The 20,187-nt window shown below is 40.2% G+C and overlaps 1 protein-coding gene across 1 annotated transcript in view; it reads left to right on the top strand.

The window, feature by feature from the left end:
* The window catches only part of LOC132378312 (adenylate cyclase type 2-like), a 507,293-nt gene that overhangs the window by 325,448 nt on the left and 161,658 nt on the right, over positions 1–20,187 (top strand). The window contains exon 7 of the mRNA XM_059945128.1: positions 10,653–10,802. Within this exon, the coding sequence (XP_059801111.1) occupies positions 10,653–10,802 (150 nt within the window). The remainder of the gene's footprint in view (positions 1–10,652; positions 10,803–20,187) is intronic.

Genomic DNA, 20,187 nt, shown 5'->3' with positions numbered 1-20,187 from the left:
CTGGAATCGGTGGGCCCTTACCACGGAAGAACGGTTTTTAGCTAACAACGGGGAAATCAACTCCCAACGACTCTCGAAGGATTGACATCATAAAAGGAATGGGCAAGTTTTAACCCGTCTTTCTCTCCAACCAAAAAGCTGCAGCTTGAATGAATTAAAGTGACTTTTATATTTCCATCGGACAATACATTATCCCCCAGACAACGATAGAGCTATTCCTTATTGATTATTATTATACCCGCACTTTTAGATTTAGTATTGACGACGTATATTATCTGTATGTTTGCATTGATATTATTTTTGTGTATTTTTATCAATAAATACTGTTAAAAATAGTACCATCAGACTTCAATGGACCTCTCTATCTTTGCTGGTAAGTGACCCAGTTACGGGGTACGTAACAGAACCCAAATGTATAAAGACGATTTCAAAATAGTGAAAGGAAATCCTATTAAAAGTCTGTAGAACAATTCATTTACATATCAGTAAAAAAAACAAAGGCTGTAGAAAAATGTGATACAACCTTCAGCAGGAAAAAACATAGTCCGTGTGGACAGAGATAGATGATGATCTACTTCATAGTGGAAACAAAATGGAGGCAAAATGTAGTTCATAAATCGGATTGTGTAGCAATATTTTTAAGTATCTAAAACTGTTTTGACCTGGAGCTAATTGAGCTAATGATCATTTTCAGCTGAAAATGCACCGGTGAAGAGACTGGCCTGCATACTTCTGGGCACCAACCATGTTAGCCCTCCTGATGTTCTCTTGGCAACAACCTGCTCCTAATCACATTGTTTAAGGAAGAACTAATGACTTCTCAGAGGGAGAAGGTTCATGGTTCAATCTATTAATCTGTTTCCTGCAAATGGATATGATCAATGCAAATTTATGCTTTTCTGCATAGCCAGTGAGATTTTGCTTCCTTAAGGTTGTTATAGCCGGGTGTGGAAAAGGAGACAAGCTCCCACTACCTATTAAATGCTCCCAGTAGTGTGAGCCTCAACTATCCTCTGACTACCAAGCCCAGCCTTCATGTGTGGCTTAGCTACTGGCGGAACTGTTTTTATTGACAGGAGAAGGAGCGTAGGCGGGTTATTGACACCTTAAAAACCAGTCACTTCAGGCAAATAGGGCTTGTCAGCCATGATTGGCAGATCATCTAGGAGAAGGAAAACTCTGATCTCAAGCCTCCACTGCCCTGCATTTATACCCACTCATGGGGAAGGCTTTGGAAGTAAACCCCGAGGGAAAAATCCAGAGCTGGATTCCACAAGGCAGGCCTACATTGAGTTCAGTGTTGACTGACCACTCCTGTGACGCTGCTGGTACCAAATTGCATCCGTCTCTGCCGTTGCTTTGGATTCATAATTTACATGGAGAGGAGGAGGCTGTTACATGGGCAACAGCTCGCTCTCCATATCGTACTGCCCTGGCTTGCATATCTAAACAGCTAGGACACAATATCCATGGTCAACTGTGACCAATGGAGCCCTCAGAGCACGAGTTTTGGCTACCTCTCTCACCAAGTCCTGTTGTTTGAGATCACATGCATAAAGAGGGCCTTCTGGAATTAGTTGAGCCGTTATTGAAGATTAGATTAGATTATCTTTATTTGTCACATGTACAATGAAACGCGGAGTGAAAAGTGTCGAATTTGTATAAACGACCAACACAATCCAAGAATGAAATGGGGGCAGACCACAAGTGTCGCTATGTTTCCGATGCCAACGTAGTATGCCCACATCTTACTATCCAAAACCCAAACATCTTTGGAATGTGTGAGGCAACCAGAGTACCTTGAGGAAACTTGCATGGTCATTAGGAGAAAGTACTAACTCTTTATGGAAAACGATGGGAATTGAACCCTGCTCGCTGGCGCTGTGCCATGACTCTTCTGTTTCATTTTACCATTAGATCTTCCTTGTGTTTCTCACCTATAATTATAGTGCTTCCCATCCAGTTTGCCATAACAATTATTACAAGTGCAGGCCAAACAGAACCGAAGAAATCTCATATAATAATCGACTTCTGAGTCATCACCAGATTAGCAGTTATGGCATCAGTCAAATTATTTCACTATCAAGCTCTCCAGTGCATTGAGACTATTGTTTTTAATTGATAAGCCTCAGTCAATGTCCAGTGACAATTGAGGTTTTTCTCCTTGAGTTTGCTGACATGGAATAAATTACCTCTCAGTCTGAGACATTGCAGAGTACACTGAATGTTATCAGCTGCCAGATTAGTGCTACTGGTCTCTGCATGCTGACTACTGCGCGTTGCATGCCCCAAATGTTTGAAACATTGAAACATAGAAAACCTACAGCACAATACAGGCCCTTCAGCCCACAAAGGTGTGCCGAATATGTCCCTACCTTAGAAATTATTAGACTTACTCATAGTCCTCTATTTTACTAAGCTCCATGTACCTATCTAAAAGCCTCTTAAAAGACCCTATCGTATCTGCCTCCACCACCATTGCCGGCAGCCCATTCCACGCACTCACCACTCTCTGAGTAAGAAACTTACCCCTGCCATCTCCCCTGGACATATTACCCAGCACCTTAAACCTGTGTCCTCTTGTGGCAACCATTTCAGCCCTGGGAAAAAGCCTCTGACTATCCACACGATCGATGCCTCTCATTATCTTATACACCTCTATCAAGTCACCTTTCATCCTCCTTCACTCTAAGGAGAAAAGGCCGAATTCACTCAACTTATTCTCATAAGGCATGCTCCCCAATCCAGGCAACATCCTTGTAAATCTCCTCTGCACCCTTTCTATGATTTCCACATCCTTCCTGTAGTAAGGCGACCAGAACTGAGCACAATACTCCAAGTGGGGTCTGACCAATGTCCTATATAGCTGCAACATTACCTCTCGGCTCCTAAATTCAATTTCACGATTGATGAAGGCCAATACACCGTAAGCCTTCTTAACCACAGAGTCAACCCGCGCAGCTGCTTTGAGCGTCCTATGGACTCGGACCTCAAGAAGTTGCATTTGTTTTGTGAATTTTGATAGCATTGCAAATACCAGTTATGCCATATACTTATCCAGTTAAATGCCTTTATGCCTTTCCTCGTTGATGGCCTTGTAAGTAGGTTTCCATAACCAGGGCATAACCAGAGTGTAGTGAATTTGTGGAATTCATTGCCACAAGTGACTGTCAAGGGTATATAATTGGGTATATTTAAAGTGAAGGTTGATTAGTCATTACTTCTTGATTAGTAAGGCTGTCAAAGGTTACAGGCATAAGGCAGGACAATAGGATTGAGAAGCCATAAATAAGCCATATTTGAATGACAAAGACTTGATGGGCCAAATGGCTTAATTCTCCACCTATGTCTTATATCTTATGGTCTGAATGCCGTGGAGAGTATGCTTGAAGGGAAAGAAGACCTTCTCTGATTGCCAAGTTTTGGCAGCAAAGCTGAATTGAGTGTGGACCCTTTGGAGATTGTATAAATCCCTGTCCCTCTTAACACTTCCCTTTTCCTGATTTTCCCTCATTTGGTGATTTTTGTTTTAGGAGGAGGAACTGATTTAGCTCCAGAGCTAATTCCAAAACGTTCATCGACTGAAAATAGGTGTAATCCGATTCCAAGGCACAAGCTGCCTTCAGGTTGATCTGAGTCCCGAAGAGGAGATTGATCAGAATATTTCCAGTGGGCCTACATTGCTTATTCAGTCCCAGCAGCACTTGATGTTGTATATTTAATGTTTCAATAATATTTGACTAATATTGTATATGGATGTGTGTGTGTTGATTAAGCACTCTTGTTTATTTAAATAATTAATTACATATTATATGAATAAATGCGTGAATTGCTTGTGTTATCATGCTACTACATGATATATGCACACCTCACTTAAAAGTATACCTGAAGTTAGACCCCACATTTCAATCTCCCATGTCTTCCTTTCAATTTAATGTTTTAAAATTACGAAACATAACATTGGCAATGAGATTTTTTAAAACAAACCAGAGACGGTTATCGACCTGTAAGATGGACAAATTAGAAAAAAAAATACAGTGAGGAACGTTGAGTAAAATACACAGCCCAGCATGTACAAGTTGTTGAACTTTTTAAAAAGCAACACAGCATATATGCTTCATAAGGGAAGACATGGTCGAGTTTTTTTTTAATTAATAAAATGGACCAATTCACAGGGTCATAAGGAGCGAGTACCGAGTGCTGTAATCATAAAAAAAGAAATGAAATAGTTGGTTATGCCAGAAAAGTTGACCAGTTTGATTACATAACAGGTAGTTGACTCATATACACTGAGCTATTGAAACAGAATTTTGAAGCAAGTGAAATAGTTAATGAGTAGCAAGTGTCAATTTTATCAAGTGTATTGAGTTTAAAGTCATACAGTTTGCTTAGGAGTTTGACAGTTCCAACCAAATGAGCTTTGCTGATAGTGTCAAAGTAGTGCAGGAACATTGAGAAGCAAATTCATTGTTGATTGGAGAATGCTTTAGGTTTCATAAGCAGAGTCAAAAGCAAAAGTGAGTCCATTTTGGTATTCTTGGCTGAATGGAAGATGCCTGAGGATTATCAGTTTGGCAATGGGCTTGATAATACACTAAGAGGTCATTGAGTTTGTGGACTCTTACAAGAGAGCATTCAAAATTGGCTCCTAACTGAAAGACAACCGACACTTACAAGGGCAATTGAAATCGCTGTTTCAATGGAAACCGCCGACTGAGTTGCAGTTGAGATGCAATCAGTAATGAAGATGAGTGTGAACAAAATCGCAGAATCTAATTTGCTGAACAAATTATGTTACCGTTGTGGCGGGGGCTCATGTACACCAAACAAATGCAGATTTAAAGGTGAAACTTATAGAAAATGCAACAAAATAGGTCACAAAGAAAGGGCATGTCGAGGAGACAAAAATAAGTTGATTGCATAGGGAAGAGAAAAAGTCAATTTTCAGCTTATAAAAGAGCACTAATCCGAACATGTTGATTAAAAAACCTGATCGTGCTAAGAGTGATACAGGACTGTGTTGCCATGAGATTTACAGGGTGAAAATTAACAATAGACAAGCAATATGGACTACACCATATTAATTAAAATGGAATTAGACACTAGTTCAGCTGTTTCAGTCATTCCACAAAATGAGTTTGAGAGGCATTTCAAAGATACTAGACTGAAGCCTGCAGATATCCAACTAAGAATTTACACTAGAGAAAAGATTGCTCCTGAGGGAATGACTTTGAGCTTGTATGCGGTGAAAACAAGAGGACCAACATTATAGGGGTGAGATTGCTGAGACACCTACAGCCACATTGGAAATCCATCCACTATTTGCATACCACATCCCCTGCAATGAAGCCATCTGAAAGCAAATTAAGAGAGATTCTGGATGATCCCACAACTGTCTCCATGCTGAACTCCATGAAACATTACCCAACAGAGGACTGACAACCTCTGTGTCTTGGGTTTGAAAATGTGTTGGACAAAGGAAGGACGATGTTTCTCAGAGAAAGTATGAAAGTGACAAAAGCAATGGTCTGAGTACAACAGTTTTTTTAGGCAACATATCTGAGAAAGCTTCTGAAATGTTAATCAAGCAGTCACTTGTGACATATGAATTGGTTTCAAGCTGGAAGAGAGTTCAAGGAGCTTCAGGAAAATTGCAAGCATTTGCCTTTTCCTAGTACAAAGAACCAGCATCTACTCTGCATGCATTCAGACTATTGCACAAAGTTCAAATGAGAGGCAAAGAGCTGCTTGTAAAAGTAGATGCAAAGACCAAAGCCCAGCTGGATGAATGGAAGGCCCAAAATAAAGGAATCAACGGAGATACAAAAACAAACGATTTATCAGATGATGTGGTGGATGAGGAAACCAAGGAAAGAGATCAGTTTGCAAAGGGAGCAAAAGAAGGATTAATAAGAGAATACTCCACTGAATTAAATGCCTCTTTCCAAGATCGAGATGCACAAACTAGGAGAAAGAAAAAGAAATGGATTGCAATAGATCCCTAGGGAGAAAAGAGAAGAAAGGTGCCCAAAGGTGTCAGACCCACTTCCTGCAGTCTCAGAGTCAACTCCCACAACCACCATGGAGGAGGCCCCGGAAACCCGAGATTGGTTTCACTGCCATAAGTCTCACCTGCCAAGCAGAGGGAGCCCCATTGTCAGGAAAGACATTATTCCACAAGGGTAACAAATCCTCCACAGCAATTAAATCTTTAGGCCTGAATGGGACAAATTAAAATGTACCAAGCTGTGAATGTCTGTATATAGTAGCTGTAGTATATAATATAATGCATATAAAATTGTGATGCATTCTCTATTGACTTGGAGTTATTAGCTAAGCAGGGAGGAGTATTGTGTATTTAATTTTCAGTAATATTTGAGTAATCTTGGATATATATATACAGGTTGATTAAGCATTCTTGTTTGTTTAAATAATTTAATATGGGTTGTATGTATAAATATGTGAACTTCCTACATCATCACCCTACCTCATGATATTTACAATCGTCGCTTAAAAGTAAACCCGAAGTTAGACTTGCATTTCAGACTCCCATGTCTTTCTTTGAATTAGTTTAATGCTTTGAAATTACAAAACAAAACAACACTTGAGGCCCAAGCCTTTGTACACTACTGACAGGCATTACATACCAAGGCAACACACATAATGTTGGAAAAATACAGCAAGTCAGGCAGTATCTGCGGAGGGGATCTTTACCTTGTCATGGTGGAGAGGCTAGTGACTTCCTGAGCTACATGGAAGGATGTCATCTGTCATTCTGCTATCTGGCACTTAGGTCTTGGTAGGGTCACCCATGGTGGTAAGGTCAAGGAAGAGGTTCCAGACAAAGGCCTCAGTGGTGGAGCAGGCAGAAGATGATGGCACATCACAATGGCAGTGCAGTGGAGGACAGCAGCAGTGAAGGGCCCCCAGTCATACTGCTTTCCATGCCTCTGGACTCTGACCCTGATCTGTCTGGAACCTTGTGGTGACTGTTGTGCATCAGCACCCCCCCCCCCCCCCCCCCCAGCTTAAACAAAGTTGTGCACAAGCATTCTCCATTAAGGGAATCCACCCCAACATCCCTGATTAAGTCCTGTGGCAATCAGCACGTGACGAAGTGGGCAGGTTTGTGAGGTCTGGAACCCCCTAGTCATGGGCTGGCGCATTGGGTGGGGGGGTGTTTGATTCAGTCACTGGTCTCCTGGGCTGAGGCAGAAAGAGCCCTTCAGCAGCCACAAGCCACCAACAGACAACCCCTCAGGGGAACGTCACACTCAACTCAAGTGATGGCACTTCAACTGTTATGGAGGGAAATAAATAGTCGACGTTTTGGGCTGTGACTCATTATTTATCGGGACCTGACGGAAGGTCTCATCCCAAAATGTTGACTTTTTATTCCTCTCCATTACGCTGCCTGGCTTGTTGAGTCCCTCCATAATTCTGTGCATGTTCGTCAAGACTTTCATCATCTGCTGCATCTCTTGTGTTTACAAACCAAGGCCTTCCCTTCACATTTTTCACCATTTCCAGAGCACCAGAGAGAAACTGAGGACTGGAGCCTGTTCTTGGGTGTGATGATGTGTAGAGGGAATTTACTGTATGATCTATCATATGCAATTCACACTTCATGCCTTCCTAGTTTACTTTGTTTAAGTTTAAGGCCTTGATTTCAGATCACTTCCAATCTTTATATAAACGTCCATCATATTATGTTCAGTCTTTACTAATGACCCCTCATTTACCAGATTACTAATTACAAGTTTTAAATAGTCTTTTTCCTGTTTTGTCTGCCAGCATACACATTGCATTGGACAACAAATAGTGGGAAAGATTTAAATGGTATTTTACAGAGTTAAATAAAAAATATATCCCAATAAACACAAACTCAATGTTCCAAGGTATAATAGAAAAATCAAGTTAAGAGGTATACACCAAATTTATGTCCAGAATAAGAGACTACAAAAAGAAGATAACAAGAAATTTGAGAAGTCAGAAACCGATTAGGAACATAAGGAGACATTTTGTAATTAAATTACCCAAGGAATATTAAACAAAATATTGAATTATTCTGCTGGCACATAAATAAAAAGAGGAAAGTTGAGATTGGATTATGAGAATGGCTAAGATAAAATCATGGCAGCCATAGCAAAATGGAAGAAAGATTAAATAATTACTTCAGTAACTAACAGAGAGGTATATCATGTACATAATATCAGTAGATGAAATGAAGAATGATATTACTGTAATAATACAAAGAAGAGAAATATTAGATAAATTAATCAAAGTTCAGAGGATACAATTCACAAATAAATTGAATCTGTTTTCTGAAGGAAAAGGAAGTGATGTCAACAGCAGCTTACATGTATTGAATTTTTTTTTAGTAAATTGGAAGAGATCTGGCAGAAAGCTAAATCTGTATATGCCTAACCTGTCCAACCTTTCCACATAAGACAAACTACCCATTCCAAGTATTAATATTGTAAAACATCTCAAAACGGCTTCATTCATGAGATCAGGAGACTAATGATGTTGTTTTACCAATACCCCACGTTGGGGCACTTTAGCATTAGCAGTTAGCACAACGGTTTACTGTACCAGCAACGTGGGTTCTATCCTGCTGCTACTTGTAAGGAGTTTGTGTGTTCTCCCCGTGACTGCGTGGGTTTCCTCCGGGTGTTCCGGTTTCCTCCCACAGTCCAAAGATGTACCGGTTATTAGGTTAATTGGTCATTGTAAAGTGTTCCATGATTAGACAAGGATTAAGCCGGTTTGCTGGGTGGTGTGGCCTGAAGGGTCAAAAGGGCCTGTTTCATGCTGTATCTCAATAACTAAATACTGAAGTGTACCCTCTCAACTTTTGTATTCAATTCCCCTCACAATAAACAGCAACATTCTATTAGCACTCTGGGTTTCTTGCTCTACCTGCATACGACCCTTTTGCAAATCAAACATGAAGACACCCAGTTTGTTCTGCATCTCAGAGCACTGAAATTGCATATCACTTTGATAACATACTTCAGTTTTATCTTCCCTATTTAAATGGACAATTTCACATTTTTTCTCATTATACTCTCTTCTATTCAACCTCGTTATGTACTATAGTTCTGCGGATTCAAAGCTATAAACCTGTCAATATATAGATTATAATTGCCAAAGAATATCACTAGACCCTTTAGACAAATTGCCATTATTAGTATCAATATTGATTAATTGTTATCACATGCACCAAGATACAGTATGCCTGTCTTGCATACTGTTCATACAGATCAAAATCTTGACACAATGCATTGAGTGAGAGCAAGGTGAAACAGTAACAATGGAGAATAAGGTGTAAAAGTTGCAGAGAAAGTGCAGTGCAGGTAAATGATAAAGCGTGGAATCTGAACAAAGTCAATTATGAGGTCAAGTCTATCTTATCATACAAAAGGACTATTACTATTTTTGCAAACAAGAGAAAATCTGCAGATGCTTGGAATCCGAGCAACACACACAAAATGCTGGAGGAACTCAGCAGGCCAAGCAGCATCCACAGAAAAATGTACAGTCACCGTTTTGGGCCAAAACCCTTCAGCAGGACTGGAGAAAAAATGCTGTGGAGTAGATTTAAAAGGTGGGGGGAGGGGAGAGAGAAAGGCCAGGCAATAGGTGAAACTTGGAGGGGGAGGGATGGAGCAAGGAGCTAGGAAGTTGATTGGTGAAAGAGACAGAAGGCCGTGGAAGGAAGAAAAGATGGTGGGGGGGGAGGAGCACCAGAGGGAGGCAATGGGCGGGCAAGGAGATAGCATGAGAGAGGGACAAGGGGATGGGAAATAGTGAAGGGGGAGAAGCATTTCTGGAAGTTAGAGAAATTGATATTCATGCCATCAGCTTGGAGGGTACCCAAACAGAATATAAGGTGTTGTTCCTCTAACCTAAGTGTGACCTTATCCCGACAGTGGAGGAGGCCATGGATGGACAAATCGGAATGAGAACGGGAAGTGGAATTAAAATGGGTTATTATTTTTACCTTTATGTTTTTATACTCTCCATCATTTCCACAAATGATTTCTTCCCTTTATTGTTTCCTATTTCCATTCAAACCAGTTCTGCATTCTAGATCCTTAAACTTAAACTATTGCAGTCTGAGCATCATCACAGCCCCTCCTTCACCTTTCTGAGCTTTAATCTAGAACAGGAGTTCCCAACCTCTCCACAGACCTCTCGGTTAGTGGTTGGAGTCCATGGTGTAACAAAGGTTGGGAGCCCCTGATCTAGAACATGTATGATGAATGCTCCTGGTGATGAGTTCCCACATATAACTTCTATTGTGTGAGATACCAGTTTGCGTTTTAAATGTAACTCAGAAGGGTCTTCCAGATACCATTAATGTACAGTTTCTACAGAGATTAGTATTGCCAATATCTCATGGGAATGAAGGCAAACCTTGCCATTTCCGTTGTTCTACCACAAGATTTCCACCAGGAGATTCTCTCAAATGACTGGAAAAGGCAGAAAAGCCACTAATCTGGTATTTTGAACTCTGCTTTTAAGCTTTCTGTTATTTACTCTACTGCAAGTGTCATTATAAACTGGAAGGAGAAGCTTTAATATGGACTCTTTAAATATTTATGTCAAGTGCAAGGATTAAAATTTTTTTTTACTCAATTTCCCAGATTTTGGCCAATGTCATCATTTTCATTTGTGGAAATCTGGCAGGAGCCTATCACAAGCATCTGATGGAACTCGCTCTACAGCAGACTTATCAAGACACATGCAACTGCATTAAGTCACGTATCAAGCTGGAATTTGAAAAGCGTCAACAGGTAACCATTTATATTCCATATCTGACTTTTCAATATACTATTACTTATCTCCCTCAAAATTTGAAATTTGGGTGGCGATAACAATATGTTTTTGTTATCTCTACCATATAATTCGTATCTGCCTCACTACAGGAAGGACATGGAAACCGTAGAAAGGGTGCAGGTAGAAAGGATATTGCCTGGATTGGAGAGCATGTCTTATGAGAATAAGTTGATTGAACTTGAATTTTTCTACTTGGAAAGACGGAGGATGAGAGGTGACCTGATAGAGGTGTCTAAGATGATGGGAGGCATTGATCATGTGGATAGCCAGAGGCTTTTTCCCAGGGCTGAAGTGGCTAACATGAGGAAGCATAATTTTAAGGTGCTTGGAAGTAGGGATGTCAGAGGTAAGTCTTTCACACAGAGAGTGGTGGGTGCGTGGAAGGCACTGCCAGCAAAGGTGGTAGAGACGGATATAATAGGGTCTTTTAAGAGACTCATAGATATGTACATGGAGCTTAGAAGAATAGAGGGCTATGTAGTAGGGAAATTCTAGGCAGTTTCTAGAGTAGGTTACATGGTCGGCACAACATTGTGGGCCGAAGCATCTGCAATGTGCTTCTACGTACTGTGGTGCCAGACCGGGAGGTTTGAGTATCTCAGAAACTGCTAGTCTCTTGGGATTTTCACACACAACAGTCTGTGGAGTTTACAGAGAATAGTGTAAAAAGCAAAAGAAAAAAATCCCATGAGTGGCGGTTCTGTGGCACGAACACTTTGTTAATGAGCGAGGTCAGAGGAGAATGGACACACAGGTTCACGTTGATAGGAAGGTGACATTAACTCAGAATAAAACTCACTTCTTTCAACGGTGGTGTGCAGAAGAACATCACTGAGTGCACAACATGCCAAACCTTGAAGTGGCTGGGCTCCCCTCCTGTAGCTAGCAAAGTGGCCACTGAGTAAGTATTACCAACATACTACCTTGAGATTTATTTTCTTGCAGGCATTTACAAAAAAATAAAGAAGCACAATAGAATTCATAAGACTATACATAAACAATGACTTATAAACAACCAATGTGCAAAAGAAGACAAATTATGCAAATAAAAAAATAATACTGAGAACATGACCTGTAGGGTAGATCATAGAATCATTTCACCGAAGTGAATTATCCACACTGGTTCAGGAGTAGGGTAATAACTGTTCTTGAACCTGCTAGTGTGGGACTTAAATAAGTTCATGGCCTAAGGTAGAAGGAGTCAATTTTAGAAAACCTAGCACATTTATTTTTCAACATAGTCCCCTCCTACATTTACACACTTTGTCCAGCAGTTGTGGAGTATATGGATCTTGGACCTCCAGAGAGTGTCTACAGATGGGTGATTGATAAGTTCATGGCCTTAAGGTAGGAGATGAGTTATACAGCTCTTGTTACATGCACGTGCAGTTCAACTCTGAGTGATTATGCAGAAAGTTTGAAGTTAATAACTCATCTCCTTCTAACCTAGGCCACGAACTTATCAATCACCCCTCGTATAACAGTTTGATGCTTTTTTTTAAAGAAGTGTTTCATTTTTTAGTAGTTTTCAAATGAAAATTGCAAACTTGTTGCTAAATGATTCAGCTGATCAGACAATGTAAGCCCTCAGCCAGTCTGTAGATTACCTTGTGAAAGGGTCACCATGATACCAGGAATCAGCCCAATCAGTCAATCGAGTGGAGATGTGGGGCTGCCACATGTAACGATCAGAGATCAGTGCAATCAAGCCCTGTCTTTAATTATATGCTTCAGTCTATTTCATTTCGATAATGATCTTGAATTAGATATATAGTTAGGTGGTCTGTCCCCACTTATCAGAAGGCATGGGTTGACATAAAATTGCAGAAGACATCTTTTTTTTGTCAGAAGTTTTAATGTTTGTACTTTTGTATTCATTGTATTCAAATGTAATTGTCTGTACAATGTACCTTGTTCATAAAATTCACTCCCACCAATTTTAATGGAATAAATTTCAGAAGCAGTGTACAAAAGGTGTATTTGTACCAGTGTATTCCAAATTATTGTAAAGGAACAACTTCAGTTTTCTATATCAATAAAACATTAAATAAACCATTGACCATGAACAGCATAGTCTGCTGCTGAAGTACTTTTGTAAATTGGTCCTTTAGTACTGTCAAAGGGAACTTTAGTAAATGAGGAAAGCTATAAAAAGGAATCAAGATTTTAATTGTTTATCAACCATTATAATTAAAACACTGAAGCTGTTCACTAAAAAGCTGCTACCTCATGTTAAATGCAGTCTTGTTTCAAGCAGCACACACAAAATGATGGAGGCACTCAGAAGGTCAGGCATCATCTATGGAGGGAAATTGAAAAAGGAGATCTCTCTCCTCTTTGCCCAAGGAGTAAGGAAGCTGAAGCCAGAATGAGAAAGTGAGAGGAATTAGAGGTGTATAAGCTGGCAGATGATAGGTGAGGGGGAAGAGTGATGATGTATGAAGCTGGGAGGTGATGGGTGGGATAGCTAAAGGACTGAGGAAGAAGGAATTTGACTGGAGAGGCACTGGACCATAGAATAAAAGGAAGGAGGTGGGGAAGCAGAGGGAGGTGATGGGTAGCTCATGTGGACAGGGGAGGAGATGAGAAAGGATGGGAGGGGAACCAGAATGGGGAACAGAAAAAGAAAGAATGGGGAGTGGTCCACTTCTACAATCCTTACTTCAATTCTTATTTATCTTATGAATAGTTAAGTGGCACGCCATGAAATTATCTATTTGCATTGTAATGGTAGAAGAGCAAAATCTAGATTTCCAAGGTTATTGTCCATCTAGCTGTCTCATATGGAAAGCAGCAAGAATTGGCATTTAGTGTTATGAGTCAACTGAGACAGACGGCTTGCTTTGGAAAGCAAAAGCAATCTTACATGCTTCATCTGCAAGGGTGACACTTGGAGTCAAAAGGCTTAAATCCTTGCAGGGACTCGCTTCTTGTCTTTCCATTCCTGTCAGCACTTGGGAACAACATCTTCTACGTATTCTTCAAATGGCAAAATCATGTGAATAAATCAAGGCTTGTCTCTTGTTTCCAGTTTAGAAGATCTGCCAATCTGAGTAGACTGCTGTTAAGGGTACCTGGAAAATGAGAGTGGAGAACATGGATGAAGGAAATAGCAGAGAGTAACTTGCAATCACAATAGTAGGAATCGAGTAAGGAATGCTTTAATAGTTGTGGTAGTCTGCTGGCCATTAAGGAAGAATCTAAGATGAGACAGTATTCTGATGGGTGTGTAATGAGGTTATTTCACTGTATGTTTCAATGTACATGTGACAAATAATGCTAATCTTTAGTCTCCCAACATTTTGGAAATACCTGGATGAGAACCTCAATCCCCCAGGGATAATAAACTATATAGCAAACACTGCTCAACACATGCAAAATGCTGGAGGAACTCAGCAGGATAGGCAGCATCTAAGGGAAAGAGTAAACTATCAACATTTCAGACTGATAACCTTCATCAGGACTGGGAAAAAAGAGGAGAAGCCAGAGTAAGAAGACCCTTCCAGTCCTGATGAAGGGTCTTGGCCTGCAACGTCGACTGTTTACTCTTCTCCATAGATGCTGCCTGCTGAGTTCTTCCAGTGTCGAGTGTATGTGTTGGTTTGGATTTCCAACATTGGCAGATCTTCTCATGTTTGTGACCAAATGCTGGTCAAAGGGATTAGTTTAGACAGGTTCTTGATGGCCACCGTAGCCAAGTTGAGGAAAGTTCACCTTGCCTTAGGAGTTATTGTTTCTTTTGAATTTCACCACAATTGATGCTCTTTATCTGGTATCTTTGAAGGATGCAAACCTTAATATTTCTCTGATCTTCAATTTTATTTGATTTAATAAGGGTCACAATTTTGAAGGCATCTTTGAGAAGCTACCTGATCAAATGAATAGTGTGTGAACATCACTCAGATTGAACAAAGAAGTTTCAGTAGCAAACTTGTTGTTCTAACACAAACTGGGAGAATTTAAACAGGACAGCATACTTTCTCCCTCCAAGAGGACCACAACTTTGTCATGGTTTGGAGGCTTGTCTGTCTCAAGGACCCAGAGAGCCATGTTGGCTGGAGTCTGGGCTTTATGCTTTGGCTGTTGGTAGGGCCACCCTCGCCAAACAGGTCAAAAGGTAGAGGCCAAACTAAGAGTGGTCCACCAGTCCTCCAGGTTCAGAGGTTCAGCTCAGAGCTAACAACCCTAACTGTTGTTACAGAAACGGTAATTAAGAATCCTTTCACATATGAGTGAGAAGACATTCCTGGGTCTCCATCCAGGACTTGCAGGACTGACAGTAGTGAAAGCTACTGACACAATGAAGGGAGCTCTAACACCACCAGTGATGGAGGACCTTTCATTGTGGCCCTAAACGCCAGTGGCATAACGGGTAGTAAATATGAAAGCATACTTTCTCTGAGTGAATTTTGTGTTGAGTTTAATGAAACAACCTGTCATACTCAACTTATTACTGTCAAGTTCCTCAGACCAGTTTGGATTTCAACAGATCAGAGTGGAAGCATGAAAAACTGCTGGGTGATTAATGGGCGTACAGTGCCTAAATTCAATTGTACATAGCAGCGTTTTATGAAAAATTTATGGCTGCAAAACAATAAATTATAGCAGGAGCAATATTATAGTTTCAATTTTTTATCAGTGCACTGTTTTCCCATAACTCTTATAAAGGAATCCTGTTTATTTGAGTAATAAATGTTGGCAATAAGTGCACGATAATAAATAGAAAGTTGTCATCTTCAACTTGTCCTATTCATATCAAATAGACAGATTTTGCTGCTACAGGACATCTCACAAATGCGCCCATTAGTTGGGCTGGTTTGTGCACATTATAAATGAAAGCTGTTGCCTTGCAATTTATTGAAAGTGGGAGCTGATAATGCTATGGCAAGAGAACAAGAGGATCCTCAGTAAGCAATGAACATCATCTTTGAATGAAGAGATGAAAGGATTGCGAAGTAGTTAAAAGGTTGAGGAAAGAAAATGGTTTTGGTGGGGGAGTCCATTTCATATTAGGTACATTAGGGAAGAAGGCTGGGTTAGAAGTTGAGGTAGAGAATCCACTTCACCAAAAGGTGCATTGACAAAGCCATAAAAAGTTATTTTCCTGCTTTATGACCAATTATTTAATGGTGCTGAACAGCAACACACACCACACAACTTTAGCTCTACTGTTTAAAATTTTATTGCCCACGCAACATTCAATTCATTCCCGAACTGCTAGATAATATGTGGAAAATAGAAAATTGATGGAGATACACCAAATATTCAGGGAATTCTGTGTTTTTCCTGGTTGGGGTAGTGTGGCCACCGGGGCTCTTCTGTTCCCTCAAAATGGGACTGCAAATAGTTTGGGGAAGAAAGAGGAGGATAAACTGCCTACAGTACCCAGGAGATCAAATTGTTCCTTTTCATTCACTTCAGCTTCACCATATCCAATATTGTTTTTATGAAATGCTTTTCCCTTACATTCACCACTAACATCCATATGTCCAGAAAATGCCATTACTGCAATGTCTGGATTTTTATTTAAATTTTTCATAGAAGAGAGAATATTGAACCTCCAGGAGATGCATAGAACTTGCAAAAGGCCCTCCAGCCACCTCCTGGAGTCAGTGAGTGATGGTATTGAGTTCTTCTCTCGGGCCCTAGAAAGTGAATATCTATCACAGGTTAACCTCCTGTGGCATGCCAACTAGTGCTTCAGGTTTAACTGCTGGCCTTTATTTTCAGAGCTAACTGATTCCTTTTTTTTAGACATTGGCCTGGAAGGCATTCTATATCCCTCTAATGGATAAAAGATATTTCTCCTTCACCTAATCCTGCAGAGGAGAGCTCCAAAAATGAAGCCCCATTTTCCCTCATTATTCCACCTGAGTGGCCTCCAACCTGATAACAATTTCCCAAACCTTTGGTAATGTCTCCCCCTCCCTCTTCTGGTTCCTCTCTCATGCCTTTTCTTCTCCTCACCTGCCCATCACCCTGCTCTGCTGCCCCTCCTCTGTCCCTTTCACCCACAGCCTGCTGTCCTCTCCAGTCAGAGTCTTCCTTCTTCAGCCCTTTAACTCTTTCACCTGTCAAATCTCCACCTTCCGCAACCCACCCACCATCCTCCTCATTCTTCCTGTCACTTGAAGGGAGGGAGGCAAAAGACAAGAGATGATAGGCCAGTTAGTGCTTGGGAAGACATTGAAGTATATTATTAAGGAAGCACATGAAAAAATAGGCTGAAGTCGGCATGATTTCCTATAGGAGAAATCTTGCCTGATAAAACAGTTGGAATTCTTTTAGTAAATAACAGGCATGATGGATTTCAAATCAAACCCTATCCAGGAGAGTCAGTATTTGTTGTTTCCTTGGGTTATCAAAAGGCCTTTGACAAAGTGCTGCACATGAGGCTGCTAAACAAGACAAGAGCCCAAGGTGTTACAGGAAAAACGCTAGCATGGCTAGAAGACTGGTTAACTGGCAGGAGGCAAAGAGTGGGAATAAAGGGGGCTTATCGGGTTGGCTGCCAAAGACTGGTGGTGTTCCGCAGGGGTCGGTGTTGTGGTCACTTCTTTTCACACTACATATCAATCATTTTGATGACAGAATTGATGACATAGCAGCCAAGTTTGTGGAAGGTATAAAGATAAGTGATGGGACAGGTAGTGTTGAGGAAGCAGGGGGTCTGCAGAAGGACTTAAACAGATTAGGAGAATGGGAAAAGAATATAGTGCAGAGGAATGTACGGCCATGCACTTGGTAGAAGGAGTAAATGTGTTTTCTAAACGGGAAAAAAACTCATAAGTCAGAAGTGCAAAAATCCTTGTGCAGAATTCCCAAAAGGTTATCTTACAGATTGAGTTGGTGTTAAGGAAGCCAAATGGAATGTGAGCATTCATTTTGAGAGGATTAGAATATGAATGCAAGGGTGTAATGCCTGAGGCTTTATAATGTCTGGTTAGACCACACAGAGTAATGTGAGCAGTTTTATCTAAGAAAGGAGGTATAGGCATTGGAGAGGGTCCAGATGAGGTTTACAAGAAAGATCGCAGAAATGAAAGAGTTAATGTATGAGAAGTGTTTGATGGTGTAGTCCTGTACTCACTGGAGTTTAGAGGAATGAGGGGAGTGGATCTCATTGAAACCTAACGACTTTTGAAAGACCTAGATAGAGTGGACTTGTAGAGGATGTTTCCTATAAAGGGGAGACTAGGATCAGAGGGTACAACCTTAGAATAGAAGTATGTCCCTTTGGAACAAAGATGAGGAGGAATTTCTTTAGCCAAGGGTAGTGAATCTGTGGAATTCAATGTCACAGATAGCTGAGAAGGCCAATCCATTTGGCATACTTTAAGTGAAGTTTGATAAGTACTAAGCCTTTGTTTTAAGGCTTAATACTTGATAAGTTTTAAGCCACTAATACAGCCAACATGTTAACTGGCTGGATGCTGCAACTGTTGATATCGACAGGCAGAAGAAGATTGCAACGTTGTCTAAAATTCACTTAATTGTGCACAGGATTCCCATGCCCAATTCTATGATTCTTTTCATTACTAAATTAGGGAAGGAGATACAGGCACCTGAAGACCCACATTCAACATTTTTGAAAGAGCTCCTTTCTCTCTGCCATCAGACTTCTGAATGGTCCATGAAAACTACCTCACTATTCCTCACTAATTTACTTTTTTAATTGTAACTTTCAGTAATCTGTTATGTTTGTACTGCACTACTGCCAGCAAGCAACAACTGTCACGGCTGATTCTGATTCTGATCAAATCTAGCCCTTCCCCCCCCATTTGAAATTCATGCTGATTGTAGACAATTCATTCGGTGGCATCGAGCACAGTTGACCTGGTTAATGTGATGGGTAACTCCAATAGTCCAATGCACCATTGATTCATTTGGGCCAAATGCTGAAAAATATATGTGTTCCTTCTTGAGGCTGAATATTCTAATACATTACCAAGCAGCAATCTCATTTTAAATGCTGGTACCTAATTAGCTGCAGAGCCTAAAAGAAGAATACAAAGGTTTTAATGAAAAAAATTATTAAATGGCCTGAAAGCAAAAAGCATTCTGTTTTCTATTAATATTTATATTCATTTCTAACTTATTTCATTTTCATCATAGTCTATAAGATAATAATTCAAAAATTTCAGCACTGAAGTATAAATTGAACAGTTACTGATAAAATCTGGAAGTGTGCCAAAATGTACATGTCTGAGGACTGGTTTAGGTTGGTCTGGGGGCATGATCATCATTATTCTGGCAAGCTGTGGTTGTCAATTTGATCACAACTAATTTTCAAGGCAATGTATAAAGGGCATAGGATAAATGGATCTTTTTCACAGACCTGGCACAGGAACAGGATTTCCTTCTGTGCTGTTGATTTTATGATTCCAGTTTGGATCAGAAGAAATAATATTCCTTCAACTAAAATGAGGTAGCAAGTTTGTTCCTTCAAATCAAACCATATCCAGTCTGGCGGCACAAGATGGTAAAATATCAGGAAGTGCACCTCCCGTACAGAATTAAAACTTGCAGCCAAGATCGGTATCATCCAGCATTATAGTGTCATAGAATCTTGAAGCACTACAGCACAGAAACAATTGATGCCAAACTTTTATTCTGCTTACTCCCATCTGCCAGCACCCAACTGTAGCCTTCCATATTCCTCCCATCCATATACTTATCCAACTTTCTCTTAAATGTTGAAATTGAACCTGCATCCACCATTCCCCTGGCAGCTCATTCCACACTCTCACCACCCTCTGAATGAAGAAATTCCCCCTCAAATTCCACTTGAAAATTTCATATTTCAGCCTGAGCCTATGACCTCTAGTTGTAGTTTCACGTGACTTCAATGGATAAAGCCCACTTGAATTTTTCCTCCCTTTACCCCTCATATGCTGTATACCACTATCAAATCTCCCCTCATTCTCCTACACTCCAGGGAGGATTAAAGTCATAACCTATTCAACCTTTTCCAAAATATAGAAAATTACTCATTCTTAAGCAAGTAAATCTTTATTTGTGAATTATCTTAAGCTAGATCATTTCTCCCTGCCAAAAAGTACCATTTTCTTACAATTCTTTTTGTAATTTTGCTTTCTCCAAATTAATAAAAAACCTTTTTAAAACACAATGATCAGCTGACAGACAATGCCCAAAAGTCCCCAGTAGACCAAAGCTTTCAAGAGAGGTAGTTCAGTAGATTTTCTTTTAGCCCTACTAAAGCCACAACAGCTTGAACATAGGTGTCATTTTTTCTAGGCTCGATTAAAATTGAGCAAAATGCAAAACTCTTGGCACTAGTTTCCAGGAAGTTTAATTCCAACACAGCATTGCTGTTTTTAT

The sequence above is a fragment of the Hypanus sabinus genome, chromosome 20 (genome assembly GCF_030144855.1).
Source record: "Hypanus sabinus isolate sHypSab1 chromosome 20, sHypSab1.hap1, whole genome shotgun sequence".
NCBI classification, from domain to species: domain Eukaryota; kingdom Metazoa; phylum Chordata; class Chondrichthyes; order Myliobatiformes; family Dasyatidae; genus Hypanus; species Hypanus sabinus.
Note: the sequence above shows the minus strand (reverse complement) of the source record. Positions and strands in the feature narration are given on the sequence as shown.